The 21,730-nt window shown below is 41.7% G+C and overlaps 1 protein-coding gene across 1 annotated transcript; it reads right to left on the bottom strand.

Moving 5' to 3' along the window:
- Window positions 1–19,712: 19,712 nt before the first annotated feature.
- LOC118574102 (signal peptidase complex subunit 3) lies at window positions 19,713–21,328 on the bottom strand. The gene has a single exon (XM_036174757.1). It carries the CDS (start codon window positions 21,151–21,153, stop codon window positions 20,611–20,613), a length of 543 nt encoding a protein of 180 aa, XP_036030650.1. The 5' UTR covers window positions 21,154–21,328; the 3' UTR covers window positions 19,713–20,610.
- Window positions 21,329–21,730: the final 402 nt, after the last annotated feature.

The raw sequence follows: 21,730 nt of genomic DNA, 5'->3' as shown, positions 1-21,730 counted from the left end.
GGTGATTTATAAACAACAGAAGTTTATTCTTTCAAAGTCTGGAGTCAACAGAGTCCAAGATTAAGATCTGAGTATTTATGGCTTTCTTGCTCTATTCTTACAAAACATAAAGCGTGAAGGGTAACAGAGTAGGGGCCAGTCCTTCAAATGTATCTCATCTCATAACATTATTGCATTGAGGATCACATTTATAACAAGTGAAATTAAGGAAGCACTTCCAAATGGAAATTTCTGAATGTTTACAAGGATATGAAGCACCATAGTGCTCACCTACTGCTGATAAGAATACAGAGTTGAACAACCACTCTGAAAAGTTGCCCAATGATATTTAACCTGAACAGACACATACCCTGATTAAAAAATATTACCCTTCAGTCTGCACCCAAGACAAATGAAAACAAATGTCTGTCCAAAAATATATGTACGAAAATGTTCATAGCACCACCATTCAGAACTCAAAAATTGAGAAATATGTAAAACTGCATCATACATATACATATATTCATATTTTCATATATTAAGATATATCTACATACTGTAATACTGGATACCAGTAGGAATGATATTTTATGATTATGGACAGCATAACACAAATAATACATTTATACATGTATTATGTTGACTGAAAAGAAGCCTGACACAAAAAAGCACTTTTTGATTTGAGGAATTTTACTTCAAATCTTCCAAAAGATATGAAGCAAATCAATACTCAATTTTTGCTTTATTTGAAGGCACTTAACTTTTTTGTATTACTTACAACTGCAGATAAGCATTCATTAACTAAGGCCTTAAATGGTGATTTATTATACTTAAGAATAAGACTGACATCTCAGACAGACAACCAAACAAGTAAGAGTTACAAGAGTAATAGCTAGGCCAGTCTTACCCCACTCATTCTACCTGGCATACATAAATATACAATGAAAAGCTCTGCTCTATCCTCAGGTGATAATGCATAATTGGATAAGTAGCTTCAGAGTTGTGAGTGGTACACGGTTACATCATGCTGATAACTTATTCTTGTAATAATGATAAAGAGATATTCAATCTTCATGAAATCCTATAGTGGTTACTCAGTGGCTAACTTTAATGGCCAAGGAAAGCTGAGGGAAAGAACCACCATCCTGATTTGTTTGTAGTATGTGCTAGGAGTTAAATATGACTGACATGGTGATCAGCAATTAACCTCAAGTATTGTTTACACAAGTCACCTGACAGCTTCAGAAATATTAATATATACATTCATGTGTACGTACAAACACTTGTACATACAAGTTGCTTCACTCAAGCATCCAGAAATTGATGGAGATAGATCATTGAGAACAAAAATTTGAGATTCAACAGACTCAATTTTTTAGAACATTATAGTGATATTTTATTTGTATTGAAATGTGATTTTATTTATATGTTAATAAAGTTGCCTTGAGGTCAGAGCAAGCCAGAGCAGAAACTGGGTGGTAGTGGTGCACGCCTTTAATCCCAGCACTTGGGAGGCAGAGCTAGGTAGATCTGTGTGTTCAAGGACACAGCCAGCATGGCAGATACACACCTTTAATCTCAATAGCAACCATAGAAGACCTGGAAGTCTGTATAAACAGGCAGTGACGAGGAGGTCATGTGGCTGGGTTTACAACCAATGAGAAAACAGAACAGAAAATCTATAAAAAAGATAGGACACAGAGAGGTAGCTCTGTTGCAGAGAGGAAGAACATCAGAAGCAGTGAAGGGTAAGGTTTTCCGCTCTTGCTCTGACCTTGTGGTTTTTAACTCTGCTACTGGTTCTGTGTTTCTTATTTTACAAGCCGGTTTCATCTACAGAACATACTTCTTTATTGATTTTTTTTGGAATTTCACATCATATACCCCAATACTTCTCACCTCCCAGTCCCTCCATATCCCCACTCACCCTTGAAGAATCCCCCACAAAAGAAATCCCCCCAAATCAATTCAAAACAAAACAAAATAACAAAAAACACAACTTGATCTTCCATCTTTCCAACACCTCTTTATTCATCTTAGTGGCATTGGGTGCTGTGGTGGGTCACACAGTATACCCTTTTGTCCAATCAGCCCCAGCCACAAAAATGTTCATTGCAATGAGTCATTGGACTGGTTCAAGGCCTCTGGCACACCATCACCACTGGACCCACATTGAAATGCCTCTCAGTAACCCTGCTGTTGCCTTGATGTGTGGAGATCCTGCAGTTATCATTCTGTAGGACCAGGCCCTTCACAAACTTTAGCTAGATGGGGTAGATGAGCCCAACCAAGGTCCTGGATGTGGGTCTGGACCACTGGGACTGCCCCCATCAGGTGAGGGGCAGAGCCAGCTCTCCTAGGCCCATTCCATTGGGGCCAGCTCTCCCATGCCTATGGTGAGGGGTGGGAGCATCTTTCCCAAGTGTGGAGGCCAGCTGTTTCATGGGAGTGTGACCAGCTCTTCTGCTACAGTGACCAGTGAGGAGTAGGACCAGCTATTCCAGGGCCTGTAAGGGGTGGGGCAAGCTCAGCACAGCCCTCAAATATCAACATGTATGGTTCATATGATCCCCTGTGGCAATATGAGCCATGGACATCATCACAGACCCCAGCTACAGCAGGATCATAGACCTAGACATGGCCTTTGATAGCAGCTTGGGCTCAGACGTCACCATGACCATGATGGCAGCACAGGCCACCCAGATCAGTATGTCCTTGGCATCAGCAAAGCCCTTGGACACCAACATGGTCTATGTGGCTTTCCAGACCCCAGGCATCGACTTAGCCCTTACCTTAGTGGTAACAAGAGACATAAACATCAACACAGAACAGTAGGGTCATGGACCCAGACATATCCCTAAGTAGCAGTCCAGGCAGAGATAACACCATGGTCTCATGTGGCAGCACAAGCCACCCAGATCAACATGGCCCTGGTGGCAGCATGGCCCTCAGATACCAATATGGCCACAGGTTGAGGCCTAGACCCCAGACATCCGTTTGGCCTTTGGTGGCACCATGGCACATGGACATCAACATAGACCCCCAGCTATGGTAAGACCACGGACCTAGACATAGTCTTCATCAGCAGCCCAGGCTCAGATGTCACCATGGGCCCAGGTGGCATCACAGGCCACTCATATCTGCATTGCTCCAGTGGCTGTGTAGCCCTCAGACACCAACATGTCCCCAGAAGTCAGCCCATACCCCTGGTATTGGCATGGCCTTTGATGGTATCAGGAGCCACAGACATCAACACAGACCCTGGCTGAAGTAGGGTCATTGACACAGACATGGCCCCCAGCTTCAGCCTGGGCTGGATGAAACCGTGGCACCTTGTGGCAGCACAGGCCACTCAGATCTGTATGACACTAGCTATAGCATGACCCTCAGATCCCCACCTGGCCTCGGGTAGTGGCCCAGACACCGGGTATTTGCATGGCCTTTGGTAGTATCAGGAGCCATAGACATGAACCCAGACTCTCAATACAGTAGGGCCATGGACCCAGACACAGGCCCATGACAGACATCACCATGGCCCTGGGTGGTAGCACAAGACATCCAGATTAGCATGGCCCTAGGACAGTGTGGCCCTTGGAAGTGTTACAGCTATGGAGGGAAAGATATCTTGACTATTGGAAGTCAGGTTACACCTGAAAGTGTTACAACTCTGGAGGGAAAGATGTTTTGACTATTGGAAGTCAGGCTATACCTGCAAGTGTCACAGCTCTGGAGGGAAAGTATCCAGACTTGTTGGGAGGTCAGGCTACACTTGCAAGTGTTACAACTCTGGAAGGAAAGGTATCTTGACTTGTCAGGAAGTCAGGCAATACCTAAAGCTGTGAAGGGAAGGTATCCTGGATACCTACAGCTGTGAGGAGATTTAACTTGGAGCGAGTAATCCAAGAGAGTGGCTGCCTCTGCTAGAGTGGAGAAGGGCAGCTGCCAACTGAACAGACGCAGGGCTTATATAGGGATTCTTAGGTGTGGAGTTTTTCCAGGGAGAAGATTTTCAGGGTGGGAGTTGGTCAGATTTCAATCCTCTTGAGCTTGGACAAGCTCCGATGGGTTGGACTTCATGCTCAGGAACTGATTGGTTTTTCTGCTCAAGGATTGGTTGGTTTTCCTGCTCAGGGATTGATTGGTTTTATGCTCAGTTGGTCAGGGGCAGATTTGGCTCTGGTTTCAGGGCCAAAGTGTGTTTCTTTCACTGGCCCTTTTTAGCTTTTGACTCTAGTTTCAGGGTCAGGGTGCGTTTCTTTCACTGGCTTGGGTTTCAGGGCCAGGGTGTGTTTCTGGTTCTGGTTTCAGGGCCAGGGTGGGTTTCTTTGGCTCTGGTTTCAGGATCAGGGTGGGTTTCTTTGACTGGCCCTTTCACCCTTGGACACTAACATAGACTCAGGTGTCTCACTGGATCCTGGTCATCTGCACAGCCTTCATTGGCTACTAAAGCCATGAACATGAACACAGACCCTGGCTACTGCAAGGCCACGGACCCAGACAGGCTCTACCTCAGCAGCTCGGGTCAAATGCCACCTTGTCCCCTGGTGACAGCACAGTCCACTCAGATCAACATGGCCCCATCAGTATAGCCTTTGAACACAAAAATTGCCACAGATGGTGGCCCAGACCCTGGGCATCCCCATGGCCTTGGTGGCAACATGGGTCATGGATGTCAACACAGACCCCAGCTAAGGTAGCACTACAGACACATGGTCCTAGGCAAAGGCACAGGCCTAGACATCACTATGGACCATAGTGGCAAGAAGGCTACCTACATCAGCCCATTCCTCACCTCCCTCACCTCTTCAGAACCACCTCTTACCACAACATATGAACCATTCTGTCTCTTGTTCTCTCCTATTTCTCCACCATGTGCTTGCTCATTATAATGGCACCCACCCACCCAGTGCCTGCTCCTGTGGTCCTGGGTGGGCTTGTGGATGTCTTCAAGCAGCCCGGATCATGAGGACCCAAGCTACCCTGTGGGTATCTTTTGCCTGCCTGAGCCCCATGGCATCAGGTGGGCCTGTGGATACTTTTAAGCAGCCTGGACCATTAAAACTGTAATTTAAATTGCTGCCACTGTCTTGAGATTAAGGCTTGCAATAAAAGGCTTCCCTGGCATATGTGAGGTCCTGAGTTCTATCCCCAGAATCACCCATATGAAATGCTGTCATTATATCAGTTATTGTGGCACAATAAGAAAACTTTTGCCCACAATTATAGGACAATTAACATGAAAACATACAGCTTTGCCTAAGTTCTGACAAACAAATTGGGGACTTCTGGGAGCAGAAAGGTTTCAACAGGAAGTGGGCAGGGTGATGGAAGAGATAAAGGTATGGAAAGGAGGATGGAGCAAAATGAGAGGTGTATGAAAAACACATATAGAAACCTCTCCTGCAACTCAGTTAAAAACATGATTTCAAAATAGTTTGAAAGGACTTACCCTGCATAGCTAGATAATGTTGTTCCTAGATGCAGTGGAGTACTAAACACAGTGCTGGTGCCAGATGCTGAATTATTTCTGTATGAGTTGTTGGTCAGGGAGGCCTCAGATGTCCCCCTAAATAATACAAGCTCTTGTCATTCCTCCAGGTTGCTGTCTTAATTAGGACTTCTATCGCTGTGATTAACACCACATCAAAAAGCAACTTGGAGAGAAAAGATTTATTTCATTTTACAGCCTGTAGTTCACCATCCAGGCAAATCAGGGCAGCAACTCAAGGCAACAAGCTTGGAGGCAAGAACTGATGCAGAGGCCATGGAGGATTGCTGCTTACTAACTTGTTCCCCATAGCTTACTCATTCTGCTTTTGTATAGTACCCAGGACCACTTGCCCAAGGTGGGCATCATCCACACTGAGCTGGTCCTCACCACATCAATAATTAATAATGAACATACTCAACAAACTTGCTTCTCCATGACAAACTAGGACTCCATCATTGCCCTTGACATTATATTCTAAGTTCCTGAAGCAGCTGATTAAGTTCTGAACACTCAATGGATTTCCTAGCCCAAAGTTCCAAAGTCCTTTCACAATTTTCCCAAAAATATGGTCAGGTTTGCCACAGCAATATCCCATAAACCTGATACCAATTTCTTAGTTTGGGTTTCTATTCCTGTGATAAAACACCATGATCAAAAAGCAGCTTGAGAAGGAAAGGATTTGTTTCATCTTATATTTTCTGATCACAGTCCATCATCAAAGGAAGTCAAAGCTGGGCAAGAAACCAGAGGCAGGAACTAAAGCCGAGGCTATGGAGGAATGCTACTGTTGTGCCCCTGCATGAGACCCCTGAGCAAGACCACCACAGAGTAGATATCCAATGCAAAACACACAGGGGTTTATTGATAACAAGCAAGCCCAGGCTTGGTCCATGTCTAACATCTGACACAGCAGATGGAGGAGGACAGCCCTGAGCTCCCAGGGTGAGGGGTTTTTAAAGGGAAAAACTGCAAATAGGGTGATACAAGCCTTGGCATCATATCATTGGGTAAGGGTGTGTAACCTTTGAATTTACTGCTTGGGTGTTATAGTTATCATTTTTGGGCAGGCCTGGACAAGGCCCAGGCTCTGTCCTTGAGCTGCCATGGGGGCTGGCTGGCCTCACACATTCACATTGACCTATGCACGTAGCTCTAAGTTGGTGAGGGGTCCCAGACAGTAAACAACTGGCTGAACCTTGAGCGGTCAGAGTACATGCAGAAAGGGAGCTACTGCAAGGACTGTGTCTTTTGTTCATGGCCCTCCAAAAAACTGCTTGCTCAAGTCTCAGGAAACTGAAATTGAGGCTGAAAGACCCCCCGGCACCCCTATAGGAATGCTATGTTTGCAAGGCTTATAAGGGAATAAAAGACAGTTCCAGGAAATAGAATGGCCCCACCGCATCCCAGATAGCCGATAAGCATTGCCCTGTTGTGCAAACCCCCTAGCTTGTGAGGCACGTAGGGGAACAAAGGAATTCAGCTAGAAGGCAACCAGAGCAGCTGGAATTCTAGATAGGGGTTGAGTCGACACACATATCTGGTTACCAAGAAAACCCACAAACCGCCCTGAGCCTGAATCCACGCCCCATTTGATTTATGCTTATATATTCGCGCCTCACTTGAATTGTCCAATCAGAACCATTCGCGCCTTGTTTAAACTATCCAATCAGAACCCTTTGACTATTCGCGCCTCACTTGAATTGTCCAATCAGAGCTTTGTAACCATTCGCGCCTTGTTTAAACTAACCAATCAGAACCCTTTGACTAATGCTTTCCCGCGCTTCTTGCTATAAAAACCCACCAACCCAGAGGCGCACTGGTCTTCCGAGAGGCTTTGTTGCCCCAGGTACCTGTGTTTGAATAAACCTCGTGCTGTTGCATCTGATCGGTGGTTGCTGCGTGCTCATTGAGCCGGGGGTCTCTCCTGAAGGGAGACCTCTCCGGGGGTCTTTCAAGGCCTGATCTCTGAGAGAAGACTGAGCAGCCTGTTATGGCATCTACTTGGTCCTTTCACTACTTACTGGCTTATTCCCCATGGTGTGATCATCTTGTTTTGTTTTATAACCCAGGACCACATTCCCACGCATGGCACTGTGGGCTGAGTCCTCCCAAATCATGAATAAAGAAACAGCCCAACAGACTTGCCTGCAGGGCAGGCTGTAGCTGGAGACATTCTCTCCAGCCCCCACCAAGCCCTGTTATTCCGACAGCCCACTTATAAAATAAACACACAGATGTTTATATTTTTTAAACTGCTTGGCCATTAGCTCAGGCCTACCATTGTCTAGCTCTTACTCTTATATTCAGCCCATTTCTATTAACCTATACTTTCCCTCATGGCTCGTGACTTACTGGTACCTTACATCTTTCTTGTCCTGGCGGCTGCTGCAGTGTCCCTCTTGCCTTCCTGTTCTCTCTATTCTCCTTTCTCTTATTCCCTCCTATACTTCCTGCCTGGCTACTGGCCAATCAGTGTTTTATTTGTCAGTGAATCATCCACAGCAGCAGGTAGCCTTGTGGAGGCATTTTGCAAACTGAGAGCCTAACCAAATGTTGCTAGCTTGTATCAAGTTGACATAAAACTAAAGAGCACAGTTGCTTACTAGAACTAGATGATAAGACTCTGTTGCTGAAAATACCACATACCTTGCTTCCAAGATCTAGAAAAACCAAGATGAATTCGCTAGAAACTTAATCCCTACTGGCTAGGTTTCATAGTAATAGACAGTGTTATGCAGACTACTGGGGAGTAAAGGTATCAATCAATGTCTTATTGTTGAACCCTACAATTTATAATACCAACCTGTTGGGCAATTTGTGCCCACTTTGAAATAGTGGCACAACTGTTATGAGAGTACCCAGTTACTCTATGATTGGATTTGAGGCCCACTCTACAGGAAGGAATCCATATCTGGTACTGCAAACCTGTTTGAAAAAAAAACAAAACATGGCTGGAGAAGTCCTAGGCCCTAGGGGGGACTTGCTATGTTGTTTAGCTAAACTGACATAGCCTCAAAGTATCTTCTAAATATCCTTTTTGGGGGGGGGTTGTTTAGTTGTTTTTCAAGACAGGATTTCTCTGTGTAGCCCCTTGCTGTCCTAGAACTCTCTCTATAGACCAGGCTGGCCTTGTCTCTGCCTCCTGAGTATTAGGATTAAAGATGTACATACCACCACCTGTTTTTTTTAATTTTAATTTTTGTTTTTTTATTTTTTGGCTTTTGAGACAGGGTTTCTTTGTGGAGCCTTGGCTGTCCTAGAACTAGCTCTGTAGATTGGGCCAGACTCAAACTCACAGAGATCAGCTTGTCTGCCTCCTGAGTGCTGAGATTAAAGGCGTGTACCACCAAGCCTCTATTTTTTAATATACATGGAAAAATGCTACTCGCAGTCTTAATTGGAGAAGCTTCTCTTTATAGTGAATGGTGGATGAGAAGATGGAATGAACATAAGAGCGAGCAGATCAAGAGAAGGTCTACAAAGCACAATTGCAGAATGTTCCCTATGCCTTAGAGAGAATGGTATAAAGGTCATATTTAGAGATGAGCACACAATCATCATTCTTCCTCAGAACCTTGAGTATTCATGAGTCTTTACATCTACTTTTGGCAAAAGAGTCAACAGTTCAACAGGGAAGGGTAGAACTCCATGAGCCAGTCCACTAGCCATGAGTGTCTGTTGGCAAGGCTATCTTTGCATAGGCCCAGGGCAAGTAAATGCAGCTGCTGTGAGTTCATGATTGCAATGGATGTGCCATGCTCAAAATCTGGGCACAACTATTGGCTCCAAATAGATTCTGAGAGAGGGAGAGTCATTATGTTCATTTGTTTACCCATGGTTGAGTTCATCAGCCTCAAGTGCATAGTTTAAAATCCAGGGTCATTCTGATAGCCCTGCTAAATACAGTGGATCATAAACAGAAAGACCAGAATGGGAAACAGATTTGTAGGGAAAGGGAAGATTGATGAGGAAAGAAAGTTAAGAGTGGGAGCTGATGGTAATCACAACTCATTTTATACATGTGTGGTGCTGTCACAGAACAAATTTAATTAATGAAAATAATAATTTCAAATTATGATACCTAGCAAAAAAAATACAAGGGATCCAGGCTGTGGTGGAGCACACCTTTACTCCCAGCACTAGGGAGGTAGAGCCTGGTCTACAGAGCTAGTTCCAGGACAGCGGGGCTACACAGAGAAACCTTGTTTTGAAATACCAAAAAAAAAATGTAAATAAGGATATATCACTAAATGGCATCTTGCATACTTTAATATGTTTACAAATTCATGGTAAATAAGTATAGTATATAAAGAATTAAAAGGAAATTTAGTAAATTGATACATTACTTTCATAAGATGGAAGCCTCACTATTGTTACATATTTATTCTCAAAGTGTTTATACACTCAGTAAAATCTCAGAAAAATACCCTGAAGGATATTTTAAAAGAAATGAACAGGCTAATTTTTAAACTTATATGAAAATGTAAAGATACTGGACTATTAATCAACTCTGAGAAACATGAAAATTGGAGAAACACTACCTCCTTTGGAAACATTCATAAACTTGCATTACTTCAGAGTTGTCTATCAGCATCAGGGTAGAAAAATAGACCATAGGAACAGAGTAACAACTCCAGAAATACACACACACACACACACACACACACACACACACACACACACAAACACAAGGACAACTGAGTTTGACAAATATGCAAATATAATTTGGTATAATAGGAACACCTTTTCCAACAAGTTGTATGAGAGCTAGTGGATATCCATATTCACAAATGGAAGTTTTGACTCATATATGGCTCATAAACAAAAGTCAAGTGAAAATGAGTCATAGCTAGAGTGGTTTTTGTATCTTTCATCCTTGTTTTGTGAGAATGGGTATGTAGCCTAGGATGTCTTTGAAACCCACCATAATCTTCCCTCAGCCTTCCAATTGCTGAAACATGTGTACCATTCCTGGTGTGGATCATAGATTTAATCATAAAACATAAACATATAAGAATTTTAGCAGAAACCGCAGGAGAACATTCCAGTGACCTTGGACTAGATTTCATAGCTGAGATGTCAGTATCAAGAGATAGACATAGCTAGATGAAGTGGTTCATGCCTATAATCCCAGCACTTGAAAGGCTGGGTCAAAAGTATCAAGAGTTCAAGGGTGGCCTGAGAAACACTTTGTTTCAAACAAACAAAACAGGAAGCAATCAAATAGGCCTTGCACAAACCTATAAATTTTTATTTTTTCAAATGCATGGTTGAGAAAATGCAGACCAGACCCTCACTAGAAGTTAGTATTTTGGAATATACATCTTATAAAATACATGTATCAATACTATAGAAAGTCACATAAAACTCAACAGGAAAACAGATAAATCAGTAAAGAAATGAGCAGTAAATAAATAAATAAATAGTAGGTAGAGGGGGGAGAAATGGCTTAGTATTTAAGAACATGTATTGCTTTTGCCAGAGGTTTTTCCCCAAGTTCAGCACCCAGTGTCCAATTTCTGGTGGCTCATAACCATCTGTAACTCTAGCTCCATGGGACCCAGTACCTCTGGCTTCCATGAGCACCTGCACTCATGTACACATATCAACTCCTAAAACTATTAAAGATAAAAATACATAAATTACACTTTTTAAAAATAAATAAATAGGTGAAATATTTTAATAGCTACACCACCAAAGAAAATACACAAATATCAATCAAGCACAGATAAAGGTATTTAACATCATCAACCATTAGAAAAGAGTAATGAAAACTATGATCAATGAGATACTATTAGGAAAATGACCCAAATTAAAAAGAATGAATATAGCAGATACTGGCAATATTGTAGAAGATGAAACTTAACGAAAAAAAAAATATGGCTTGGAGAGCTTGATAGCATCTCACAATACTATTTTTCCATTTATATTATCTAATCATACTGTCACAAAAGATATAGTCATAGATAGTCTTTATATTTACTTTGTGTATGAATGTGCCAGGTTATAAACAACCAGAGCATAAAATAACAAATACTAAATTTGACCACAAATTTAAGAGAAAGATATATACACAATGTATACACCAAAGAATTTAAAAGGTGAAATTTAAAAGCCAGGTCTGAGCCTAGTGGTAGCTTAGTGGTATAGTGCTTATTTGCCATGAAGAAGATTCTGACCATCCCCACCCACCACCTCCAGCACCAGAGAGCAAAAATCATAAAAAGGCTCCAATTTTTAAAAAATCATGCATGGTTCCATTTAAATGACCATGAAACTTAATGTAGAGTGATGGAAATACCATGCATTGCTGGGAATAAGGCATTGAGAGGAACAGCATATCTGACATTACAGAATTGAACACATTACATCCTGGAATATAGCTATATATTTAAACCTATCTGGTTATATTTAATGGATGCAGCTCATTGTAATTATAATATAGTGTATGATACCATTTTTGAAATTACTGAACTCTATATCTGGGAAAGTGAACCAGTAAACAGTACTCTTTCATGGTCTCTGCTTCAGTTCCTGCCTCTGCTTCCCTTGATAGCAAGTCACTTGGAAGTGATGAATAAAATAAACTCTTTCCTCCATGTCTTAGTTTGCTTTCTATTGCTGTGATATAGACCATGGCAAAAACAACTTGGGGGAGAAACAGTCCATCACTGAGGGAAATCAGGGCATGAACTTAAGCAGGGTGGGAACCTGGAGTTAGAAACTGAAGCAGAGACCACGGAGAAAGACAATACTGTTTACTGGCTTGCTCCCTCTGGCTTGCTCAGTTTACTTTGCTATACACCTTAGAAACAACTGTCGATGGGGTGTCATGGCCCATAATGGACTGGACCCCTCCACATCAACCATTCATCAAGAAAATGTCTCACAATCTTGTCAAAGGCATCATGATAGATACATTTTCTAAATTGAGATGTCCTCTTTCTAGATGACATTAGCTCACGATAAGTTGGCAGAAAAAAGAAGCAAAGAAAGAAAGAAGGAAGGAAAGAAACAAAGAAAGAAGAAAGAGAGGAAAGGTGGGAGGGAGAGATAGAGGAAGGAAGGAAAGAGAGAGAAGAGAGGAGAGGCAAGGCTAGCACAATCTCTCAAATTGCTTGTGGTCAGTGTCTTATCACAGAAAGCAAACTAGTACAAAAGTCCTTCTAATCCACTGCATATTTCAACATCCACTGGGATGTACAAGATAATTAATTACTAATTACTTTTTCAATAGACATTTTCACAGAGGAGATAATTGGGCTCAGAGAGAGTTATCCCTGTCATTTCCTCCCATGAATGCCCAGCATCTACATAGAAAACTGTTCAAAGATGCCCTGGGGCAAACCACGATAATCCTTAGGGAAAGGAAGATCTCAAGAGTCTCATAGATGAGACATTTTCCAAAATAGCTCTCTAGTAGAAAAGAACTGGCTAGGGTCTGATTCCCTATCTCTGTTTCCTCACCCTGCAGAGAAGTTCAGCCCCTCACGGCCTACCCTCCCGAGACACCCATACCCTTAGCTGAGTTCAAACACATGGAGAGGGGACCTTTCTGTTCTTACCACACAGTTCCAGTTTTCGTTATTAATTTGTCAGGGCCATCGTAATTACATCAGGTTGCCATGGCAACCATAACGTACACACTTGCTCTCCACACCAGAATTATTTCTAAACATCCTTAGGTCCTTAGAGTGAATTTTGACTGAAAAACAACGATTACATAGCCTGGATCCTCATGCTTAACCTCTTGGGCAGTTCTGCTCTCAGTGATAGATCTTTTAGTAGGCTTGCAGCTCTTTATCTGTGTCTCACACTCTTCCCTACAAATTCTGCTAGACATCCCCCACAATGCCCTACTGCCCTAACTCTGAACTATAAACCAATTAAAATACATGAGGTTCCATTTAAAATGCTAATTCTAATTGTATGACTTCATTAAGTTGTATAGACTTTGAATCTGGCTAATTTCAATGTGTGATGTTTTTATTTATTTACAATTTTTGTAACAAAAATATTTTAAAATATGAGAAAAGGAGAAGGATATATTATTCAATATTTTCCTAGTGAGGATGATACTGATGAATGCAAATTAGATTTTCTGGCAAATGGATTCTTATTAATGAACCCCCAAATTTGACAGACTTAGCATTTCAGCAGTGTTTGGACAGCCACAACAGCTTAAGATTGTGATTTGTGTCTGTATAGAAAAAGTTATTTCCTGCCATGGGTAAACCTGGTAATAGGAGAAAATGCTTCAGGAACCCTTCTTTGATAGACACTCCTCAAAGTGCTGAAGACTCCTCTTTTGGATGTGTATTTGCCAAGCAAACTGCCACAAACAGGAGTTTCTGTGTGGTTAAGACAGCAGTTGGCAGTGACAGTGTCTCATTGGCTGGAATGGAGTCTCATTTTATGTAGGGATAGAAGAGTGGGCTAGAAAGCAGGTAGAGTGAGTATTCCACTTATTAACGAGGACTATGGAGGTCCAGCCCCTCAATAGTCCCCTCCCAGGATCTGGGAAGAATCTACAACCAGCTGATAATTAATCTTTGAAGAAATGAATCTATGTACATGAAACTCCTTAGTCCATACACTTTATTATTCTGTGATAGTTCTCTCTACACAGCTTCGATTTTGCTCTCATTTTTAGCTCCTTTCTTGCCTGATTTCTCTATTTATCTACTGTCCCCTCTAGGTTCTATCTTAATTTCTTCATCTAGTTCTGCCCCTTCTAGGTTCTCATCCATCTAGTTCTTTCCCATCATAGCTCCTCTCCCATCTCCTTCTCTCTCATCTTGTTCTTCCCCATCTGGCTCTTCCTCATCTTCCATCTCATTCCTCTAGTACTCTCTTCTAGCCCTTCAACCTAGTTCTTCCCCATCTCAGTTTGTTCCTCTCAGGTTCTTACCCATCCAGTTCTTCCATTCTCTTTTCTCTTCTCCATCCTTCAGTGCCCTGGGAGTCCCGACATATATACACTTACAAGCAGTAATACTTGGCAGTGCAAAGCCAGGCTTCCAGGCTCAAACCCAGGGGTGATAAGAATCACATAGAGAGGCAGTAATTGTTTATTATCATTTGCAACCCAAAAAGGGAAGTAACTAATGGGGAAATGAATTAACTAAAGCCTGAGTTCGGGTAATATCTAAGAAGAGGGTTCTTATGTGCTCCACTATAATCTTAAATGTAATTGGTAGAAAATGTTAAGAATCTTTAAGTTGCTAGGTCAACGGGAGAAAATAAAACTGCCTTCTCTTTTCCTGTGGCTCCTGTCTGTCCAAGCTATCTGCCATTTTTCTGCATGGTGGGGGAAAGTGTGCTTAGTCACTAGGCAACCTGTGTACAGCTAGATGCCTCTGATTAAAGGGAGATCTGGAACTAGAGGTAAGATTGGGAAAGGAAGTAGGTAAGCTTAATTGGCACAGCCGCCAGGCCTCCTCAAATGGGTAGTCTGGACACTTAAGTCTGTTCTTAGAGAGTACAGAGGTATCTCTGATAAGGTACTTTCCTCCATCTGGGGATGGACCTGGCAGGATGCTGTCAATGATGATAATTACAGGGAGGCTTGAACTGGGAGTTCTGGCTGAGCATAGCTGTCAGCACACAAGGTTATCTAAATATTCCTTTAGTAGAGGGGAAATGGTGCCCAGTAAATGATGGACTCATAGCAGGAAACGGCTGATAATCAAAAGCCAAATATCACCAAGACTCCTTGAGCCTCAACTTGACCTCTGGAAGGCCCTTGGCTTCTTCCAGGTATTAGCTTTGTCATAAGCAGCTGAAATCCTACTTTGTATATTTTTGCGGCTTGTAGCAACTTAGAAATTCCCTAATGGAGGGGTTGAGGTTTTTTTTCATAAATTGATGCAAATAATGTCATTCTCAGATTATAGCCAAAATCATAACATAGTCCTACCAAGTTTCTTTGCACAGTTATTTGTCTTTTGCTTAGATTTAAGTGAGAGAGGGAAAAATCATGTGACCACTACATTTTTTAATTAATTCATTAAAAATGATAACTAGTATAAACAACTATGTTGTGATTACTGTTTGAGAATAAGTTCTGGGATCAGACATTTCCAATCGTATTTTGGTTTCCAAAAACCTTTGTGTCTTTGCAGGGACTTAGAAAATTTTGATGAGGAATGGATGGGAACATGATAAATATACAAAATACACACATAGGAAAACTGCTTTTGAAAATGAAAGGGGGGGCAGCTGGAGAGGTAACTCAGAAGTTAAGAGCACTCGTTGCTCTTCCAGAGAACATGGATTACATTCCCAGCACTCACATGGCAGCTCACACTGTCCAGTTCCAGGAGATCTGACATCCTCACACAGACCAACATACAGGTAAAAAACATCAGTGCACATAAAAAAAAAATAAAAATAAATCATTAAAAACTTAAAAATTAGCTGGGCGTTGGTGGCACACGCCTTTAATCCCAGCACTCGGGAGGCAGAGGCAGGCAGATCTTTGTGAGTTCGAGGCCAGCCTGGTCTACCAAGTGAGTTCCAGGAAAGGTGCAAAGCTACACAGAGAAACCCTGTCTCAAAAAACAAAATAAAATAAAATAAAAATAAAAATAAATAAGTAAAAACATTAAAAATTAAACTGAAAAAATTATCACCAAAATAGAATGATATGCTTATCGAAGTGAACTCGAGTTCCAGATAGATAGATAGATAGATAGATAGATAGATAGATAGATAGATAGAAAGATAGATAGATGATAGACAGATAATAGATAAAAAGTTGATAGGTAGGTAGGTAGGTAGACAGACAGACAGACAGACAGATAGATAGATAGACAGGAAAGATAGTGGGGATTGGACCCAGGGCCTTGCACATGCTAGGTAAGTGCTCTACCATTTAACTACATGCCCAGGCCTCAAGTTCTTTTTTCCAGTTCTGAGGTTTGAAAATAAGGTCTTTAGCATGTAAGACAAGAGCTCAGTTAGAAATTGTATCTCCAGGGCTAGAGAGATGGCTCAGAGGTTAAGAGCACTCACTGTTCTTCTAGAGGTCCTGAGTTCAATTTCCAGCAACCATATGGTGACTCACAGCCATCTGTAGTGAGATCTGGTGCCCTCTTCTGGCCTGCAGTCATACATGATATATATAAAAGAGAAAAAGAAATTGTATCTCCAGCCCCCAAGTTAACATGTTAAATGTATTATTACAATAAGTAAACAAAGCTGTGAGCTACAAACATCAAATTCATGATGTGGAGATTAATTTTTTTTTTTTTTGGTTTTTTGCGACAGGGTTTCTCTGTGTAGCTTTGTGCCTTTCCTGGAACTCACTTGGTAGCCCAGGCTGGCCTCAAACTCACAGAGATCTGCCTGGCTCTGCCTCCCGAGTGCTGGGATTAAAGGCGTGCGCCACCAATGCCCGGCTCGGAGGTTAATTTTTATTCTTAGTTTCCTATTGCTAATAAAAATGACAACCTCTATTCACATTATACTTCTTGGATCTTTATACTTCTATTCCACATCAAATTCCCCCAAAGTATGCTTGTCAGATAAATCAATTGCATCACACACACACACACACACACACACACACACACACACAAATATAACAGCATGCATCTCTATCAAACTAACAGACCCACTCACCACGAGGAGTAGTGAGCTGGGACACTGGTGTTTAGGCCTAGTTAAGGCTTTGTTGTGAATGCCTTCCTTATTGATGTGTTTTGCCATCTGCAGTTTTCATGTTCAGCACCTGTATAGCAATTACAAGTTAAAGTTTCTGACTATAAAACAAAATCAGATCAATATGCATTATGTGCTTAAGCACTCTACCTGTCTTCATGTAACTGCTGTTTATTTTTCTTCTAACATGCTTCAAACATAAAAAAATATACTATATATGTGTGTGATGGAAAAATGATCACCACATAAGTAGTTATTTTGCCTCTTGCCATTTCCCAGACAAAGAAATGGAGTTCCCACACAAACTAAGTGAAAATTCTGGAGCTAACACTGGAATGCATGACATTCCACCTTTGAAGTTTCTGCTGGTTGGAAATACTCCTTCTCAAATGCTTATCCATGAACAGTATAACCACATGCATAGCTGTTTAAATGAGCGGAGTGTTATATTTACATGATGTGACTGCAAAAAAAATGTTACACATTAGTTTTAAACTGCTCTTAGGAAAAAAAAATAGCCCTTCCTGTTATCAGAGGTAGAATAACTGGGTTGTTTGGTCTTAGGAGGAATTAAATTGCAGTAACTGCTTTAACAGTGTTTATTTCTGCACCTTGGAAAAGGCCATTTTAAATTTCATTATGCAGTATTATGTATATTTACTTAATAAGCTATTTTACAAACGTTCCAATTCCTTTATACTATAAATCAATTAAATAGGGATTTTACGTAAAGAATGAAACACACTTTGTCGGCACAATCAAAATTAGTCCCTTCACACAAGGGAAGGAATCTCTTTCCAGGAATGATAAAAAGGAGTTCCAGAGAAAAGAAAAAATAAAATCTGTAAGTGAAATTTGATTGCTGTGTTGTCTGAGGTATAAAAGAAAGAGAAGTTGAATTTGGTCATGCTATTTTATCACAGCAATAGAAATCCTAAATTTAAAAAAAGGGGTAAGGATTGCACTTACATGTGGGTATAAGGACAAGTATTTAGAATGCTGGCTTAGTGAAGTGGTGGTTGTAAGTTCTCCTCCAAGACGTGTGTGTCTACTAGCATTAGGTAGATGGCTAGGTTTGAGTAGCGAACATGATTTCCCTCTTGTTGAGTGTGTGTTAAGTACAATTAGAAAGCTGTTGTGCACTGTCAAGGTATGTGCGGCACTACTCCACCCTTGGGGTTATTGTGCCATGATGGTCATTGTAGTTCATTGGTGTCAGAGCTGGGTAGGACTACTGGTCACTTCCCTCCTTAGGAAGCTTACATGGTGCCTTCTGGTACAATGAAAGCTAGTCTTTCTAGGAGGAGGCTTTCAGGTTAGATCCACATTGGATCCACTGGGCTCTGAGTCAACCAAGGGAAATCGCAATGGCCTATAATGTTTGGAGAGACTTTTAGACAATCCTAATTAATAACTCATAAGAGGGACTCTCATGCTTGGTTTTAGGGGTTTTTTTAGGTAGTCTATGACTATTGTGTGTGGGGGGGGGGGGGGGAGCATTGCCAGCCCAGATGGGAACATTTTTATTTAAACTATATGTGTATATTTCTACACAGACTTAGTTGTATTGTGTGTATTTTTTGGTAGATAGTTCACAACATGACATTTTAAAATATCCTGTTATTTTACTCTTCCCCCCTCCTTCAAATCTATTTCTCTTACTCCGTCCTCTCTAATGAGGTGCCCCATTTTTCCATTTCCCACTTCAGATCATTTGCATCTGCTAATCCCCCATCTATTGCTCCCCCATCCCCCACTCCAGCAAAGGTCTCTTTTTACTTTCCTGGTTTCTGCAGTTACACCAGGTTATGGATTCACGTCTGAAGATCTGGAGCTAGGAACCTCAGATGAGAGAAACATGAGACATTTATCTTTCTGGGTCTCAGTGACCTCACTCAATATGATCTTTTCTAGTTCTATCCATTTACCTACAAATTTATTATTTCCATTTTCTTTAAAGCTGAATAGCAGCTGGTGAAAAAGCAGAGTTGTGGAGCCCAGTCCAAACTGATACTTCTATGTGTGAATGAGGGTAGGGTTGGGGGTACATAAGGCCTCAACCCTCAACAAAGAACTACAGATAACTAAGAAACACTGAGAGTGAGAGAAATAGTCTACCCTGGGGAAGAGCACACCCATGGCTTATTCAATACCAAATGGTCAGCCCTGAGGTCGTGTATTTGGTATTGTATTTGGGAATATATGTATATGCCCTGAATTTGAAGGTTACATGAGAGTGTTTGGAGGAAGGAAAGGGAAGAGGAAAATAATGTAATTATATTATAATCTCATAAATAAAATAAAATAATCTCATAAAATAAAAAACAATATTTAACAAAAAGAATCAGATTGTATTTCAAGTTTGAACTCTATTGTTTGCCTGCAGTAATGTAACAAACTTCTGAATTTCAGCGTCTTCATTTGAAGAGAACTAAAGCTTGTACTACTTACTTTTTAGATTATAGAATATATATATATATATATATATATATATATATATATATATATGTATGATTGTAAGTGAAAAATCATACAAGTTATTAGCAATACCCCAACAATGATTAAATAATAGACCAAGAACAGTTTTAGCATTTGTTTAATGGTATTAAACACACTAGACCACACTCATCACATGTTAAGCATGCAAACATTTTCAATTTCAGTAACAGTGCTAAAATATCTTGCAAAGATACAATACACAGCAATCTTTGGGGAGAAAACACTGTAAGACACATATTTGATTTACTTAAGAGGTATGAAGTGAGTTATAATTATTTACAGCCTAAAGAGGCATTCACTACTCCAATGGACGTATTTGCTGGCAAGAAAAACAAGCATTAAGATTTCTGAAGTGGGGGTAAATTCTCATTCTCATTCGTATTTACCTATTTTGTATGTCAGATTCCTAAAAAGCAAATCACAATGTTTCTAGTAATCAAACACATCCTAGAAGATATAAGAAAACGGCAATCAATATGAACCTACAAGGAACATCAGGAATAAAATACAGTTATTATGACAACACCTATACATCGAATTTTTAAATTCTTTCCAAACACATTTATATTACACATGAAATAACACAGTGAACGTGACAAAACTGTGTATTCTTTTCAATCCTTATTATGCAATTGTCTGATAATATTCTGCTCTGGTGAACTTCTTTTGTTATTTTGTTTGTTCAACAATGTTCCAGTACTCTATCAGTCCTTCCCTCCAACTAAACAATTTGATGTTAATTCTTATACAAAAGGAACATAACAACCACTGTCACAGTAAGATCCATGAAGGCAGTCTCTATATTAGGTAAATGGAAGGAAACATGAGGATGAGGAGCTCAGCCAGTCCCAGACACAAAAACAGCACATCTTAAAGAAACAAAACACAAAAGAACTCAGCAAGACCTGAGGGAAACGATGAAAGAAATATGATTCCTTAAGTACACAGATGTCCCTTTTAGACGCAGGGAGAGTTCTTCAGAAAGTCGTGGCTATTTCATACGAGTCTGGAAATGGGACAGACACGCGTCCAGATCCAGTCACAAGAGGCAGAATCCCAGCAATGGGGATAACTTGCCAGGACAGAGTCAAAGTGACATTCCTGTTTCCCTTGAGACCGTGCCCGTCGTCAAAGAAAAAATACTTGCTTTTGACATCTTTCAGATCCAGCTTGGGGTTCTCGCCTCGCAGAAGGATCTTGTCCCAGAGGACCACCTGGTTCACAGCGTTGCTTTTCGTGGAATATTCTGCCGAGAGGTAAAGGAAGAGCTGCTTGACGTTCCAGTCGAAAGTCTTCTCCAAATCCGCAGAGATGTGGAACGTGATGAAGCCCAGGTCGCTTTTCTTTCTGGGTCCGGTGAAGTCTTCCACTTTTTTGAGCAGGATCCTGGAGACGTGCAGGCGCACTGGCGCGCTTCTGTCTTTGAAGGCGGTGGTGAGGATGCAGCCCAAGGTGAGCGCCGCCATGACGCTCAGCGTGAAGGCGAACAGCGAGTTCGCCCGCGACAGCAGGGTGTTCATCTTGCGGGATCAACCGGCGGCTCCCTCCACGCGGGCTCCACTGGCGCTGGCGGGCTGGCTGGCTCGGGCTCGCCGGCTGGGCAAGGCGTGCAGTCTGCTCGCGTTCCCTCCGCCTGCCTCTGGCTCGCGCAGAATGCTGGGTGCGCGCACGCGTCCCTGGAGCGCGCACCGCCCACGATGCCTTTCCTTTCTTTCTTTCTCCCCCCCCCCCTCCCCAAGTCACTGGTTAACCCTACAACCACTGTGTGCTGAGAGTCTAAGGCGTTTGGAGCATCTGATAGAAAACTTCAGCACCATGTCTCTGCGTGGCTAAATAAACCCGGGAGGCCTTGAGCTGCCTCATCCCCCCACACCCAGATACAGTCACTGAAGGTCCCATCTGAGCCCTGCAAAGCTCTGTCCAGGGAACCCCCTCCCTCTGCACACTGCTGCATCATGGCTTCCATACATCCTAGCCCCTCCCCCTGGCCTTCTGCAACAGGCTCCTGAGGGCTGTACCCCCTCCCCCACCACAGACACACACACACTAACTCATCCTGCTTCTCTGCAGTCCATTCTCTGCACAGAGAGCAGCCAT

The sequence above is a fragment of the Onychomys torridus genome, chromosome X, assembly GCF_903995425.1.
Source record: "Onychomys torridus chromosome X, mOncTor1.1, whole genome shotgun sequence".
Taxonomy (NCBI): Eukaryota; Metazoa; Chordata; class Mammalia; order Rodentia; family Cricetidae; genus Onychomys; species Onychomys torridus.
This window is presented reverse-complemented; position numbering and strand designations above follow the sequence as displayed.

Excerpts from the sequence above, each read along its gene's own strand:
- LOC118574102 (XM_036174757.1), bottom strand. The coding sequence starts at position 21,153 with ATGAACACCCTGCTGTCGCGGGCGAACTCGCTGTTCGCCTTCACGCTG.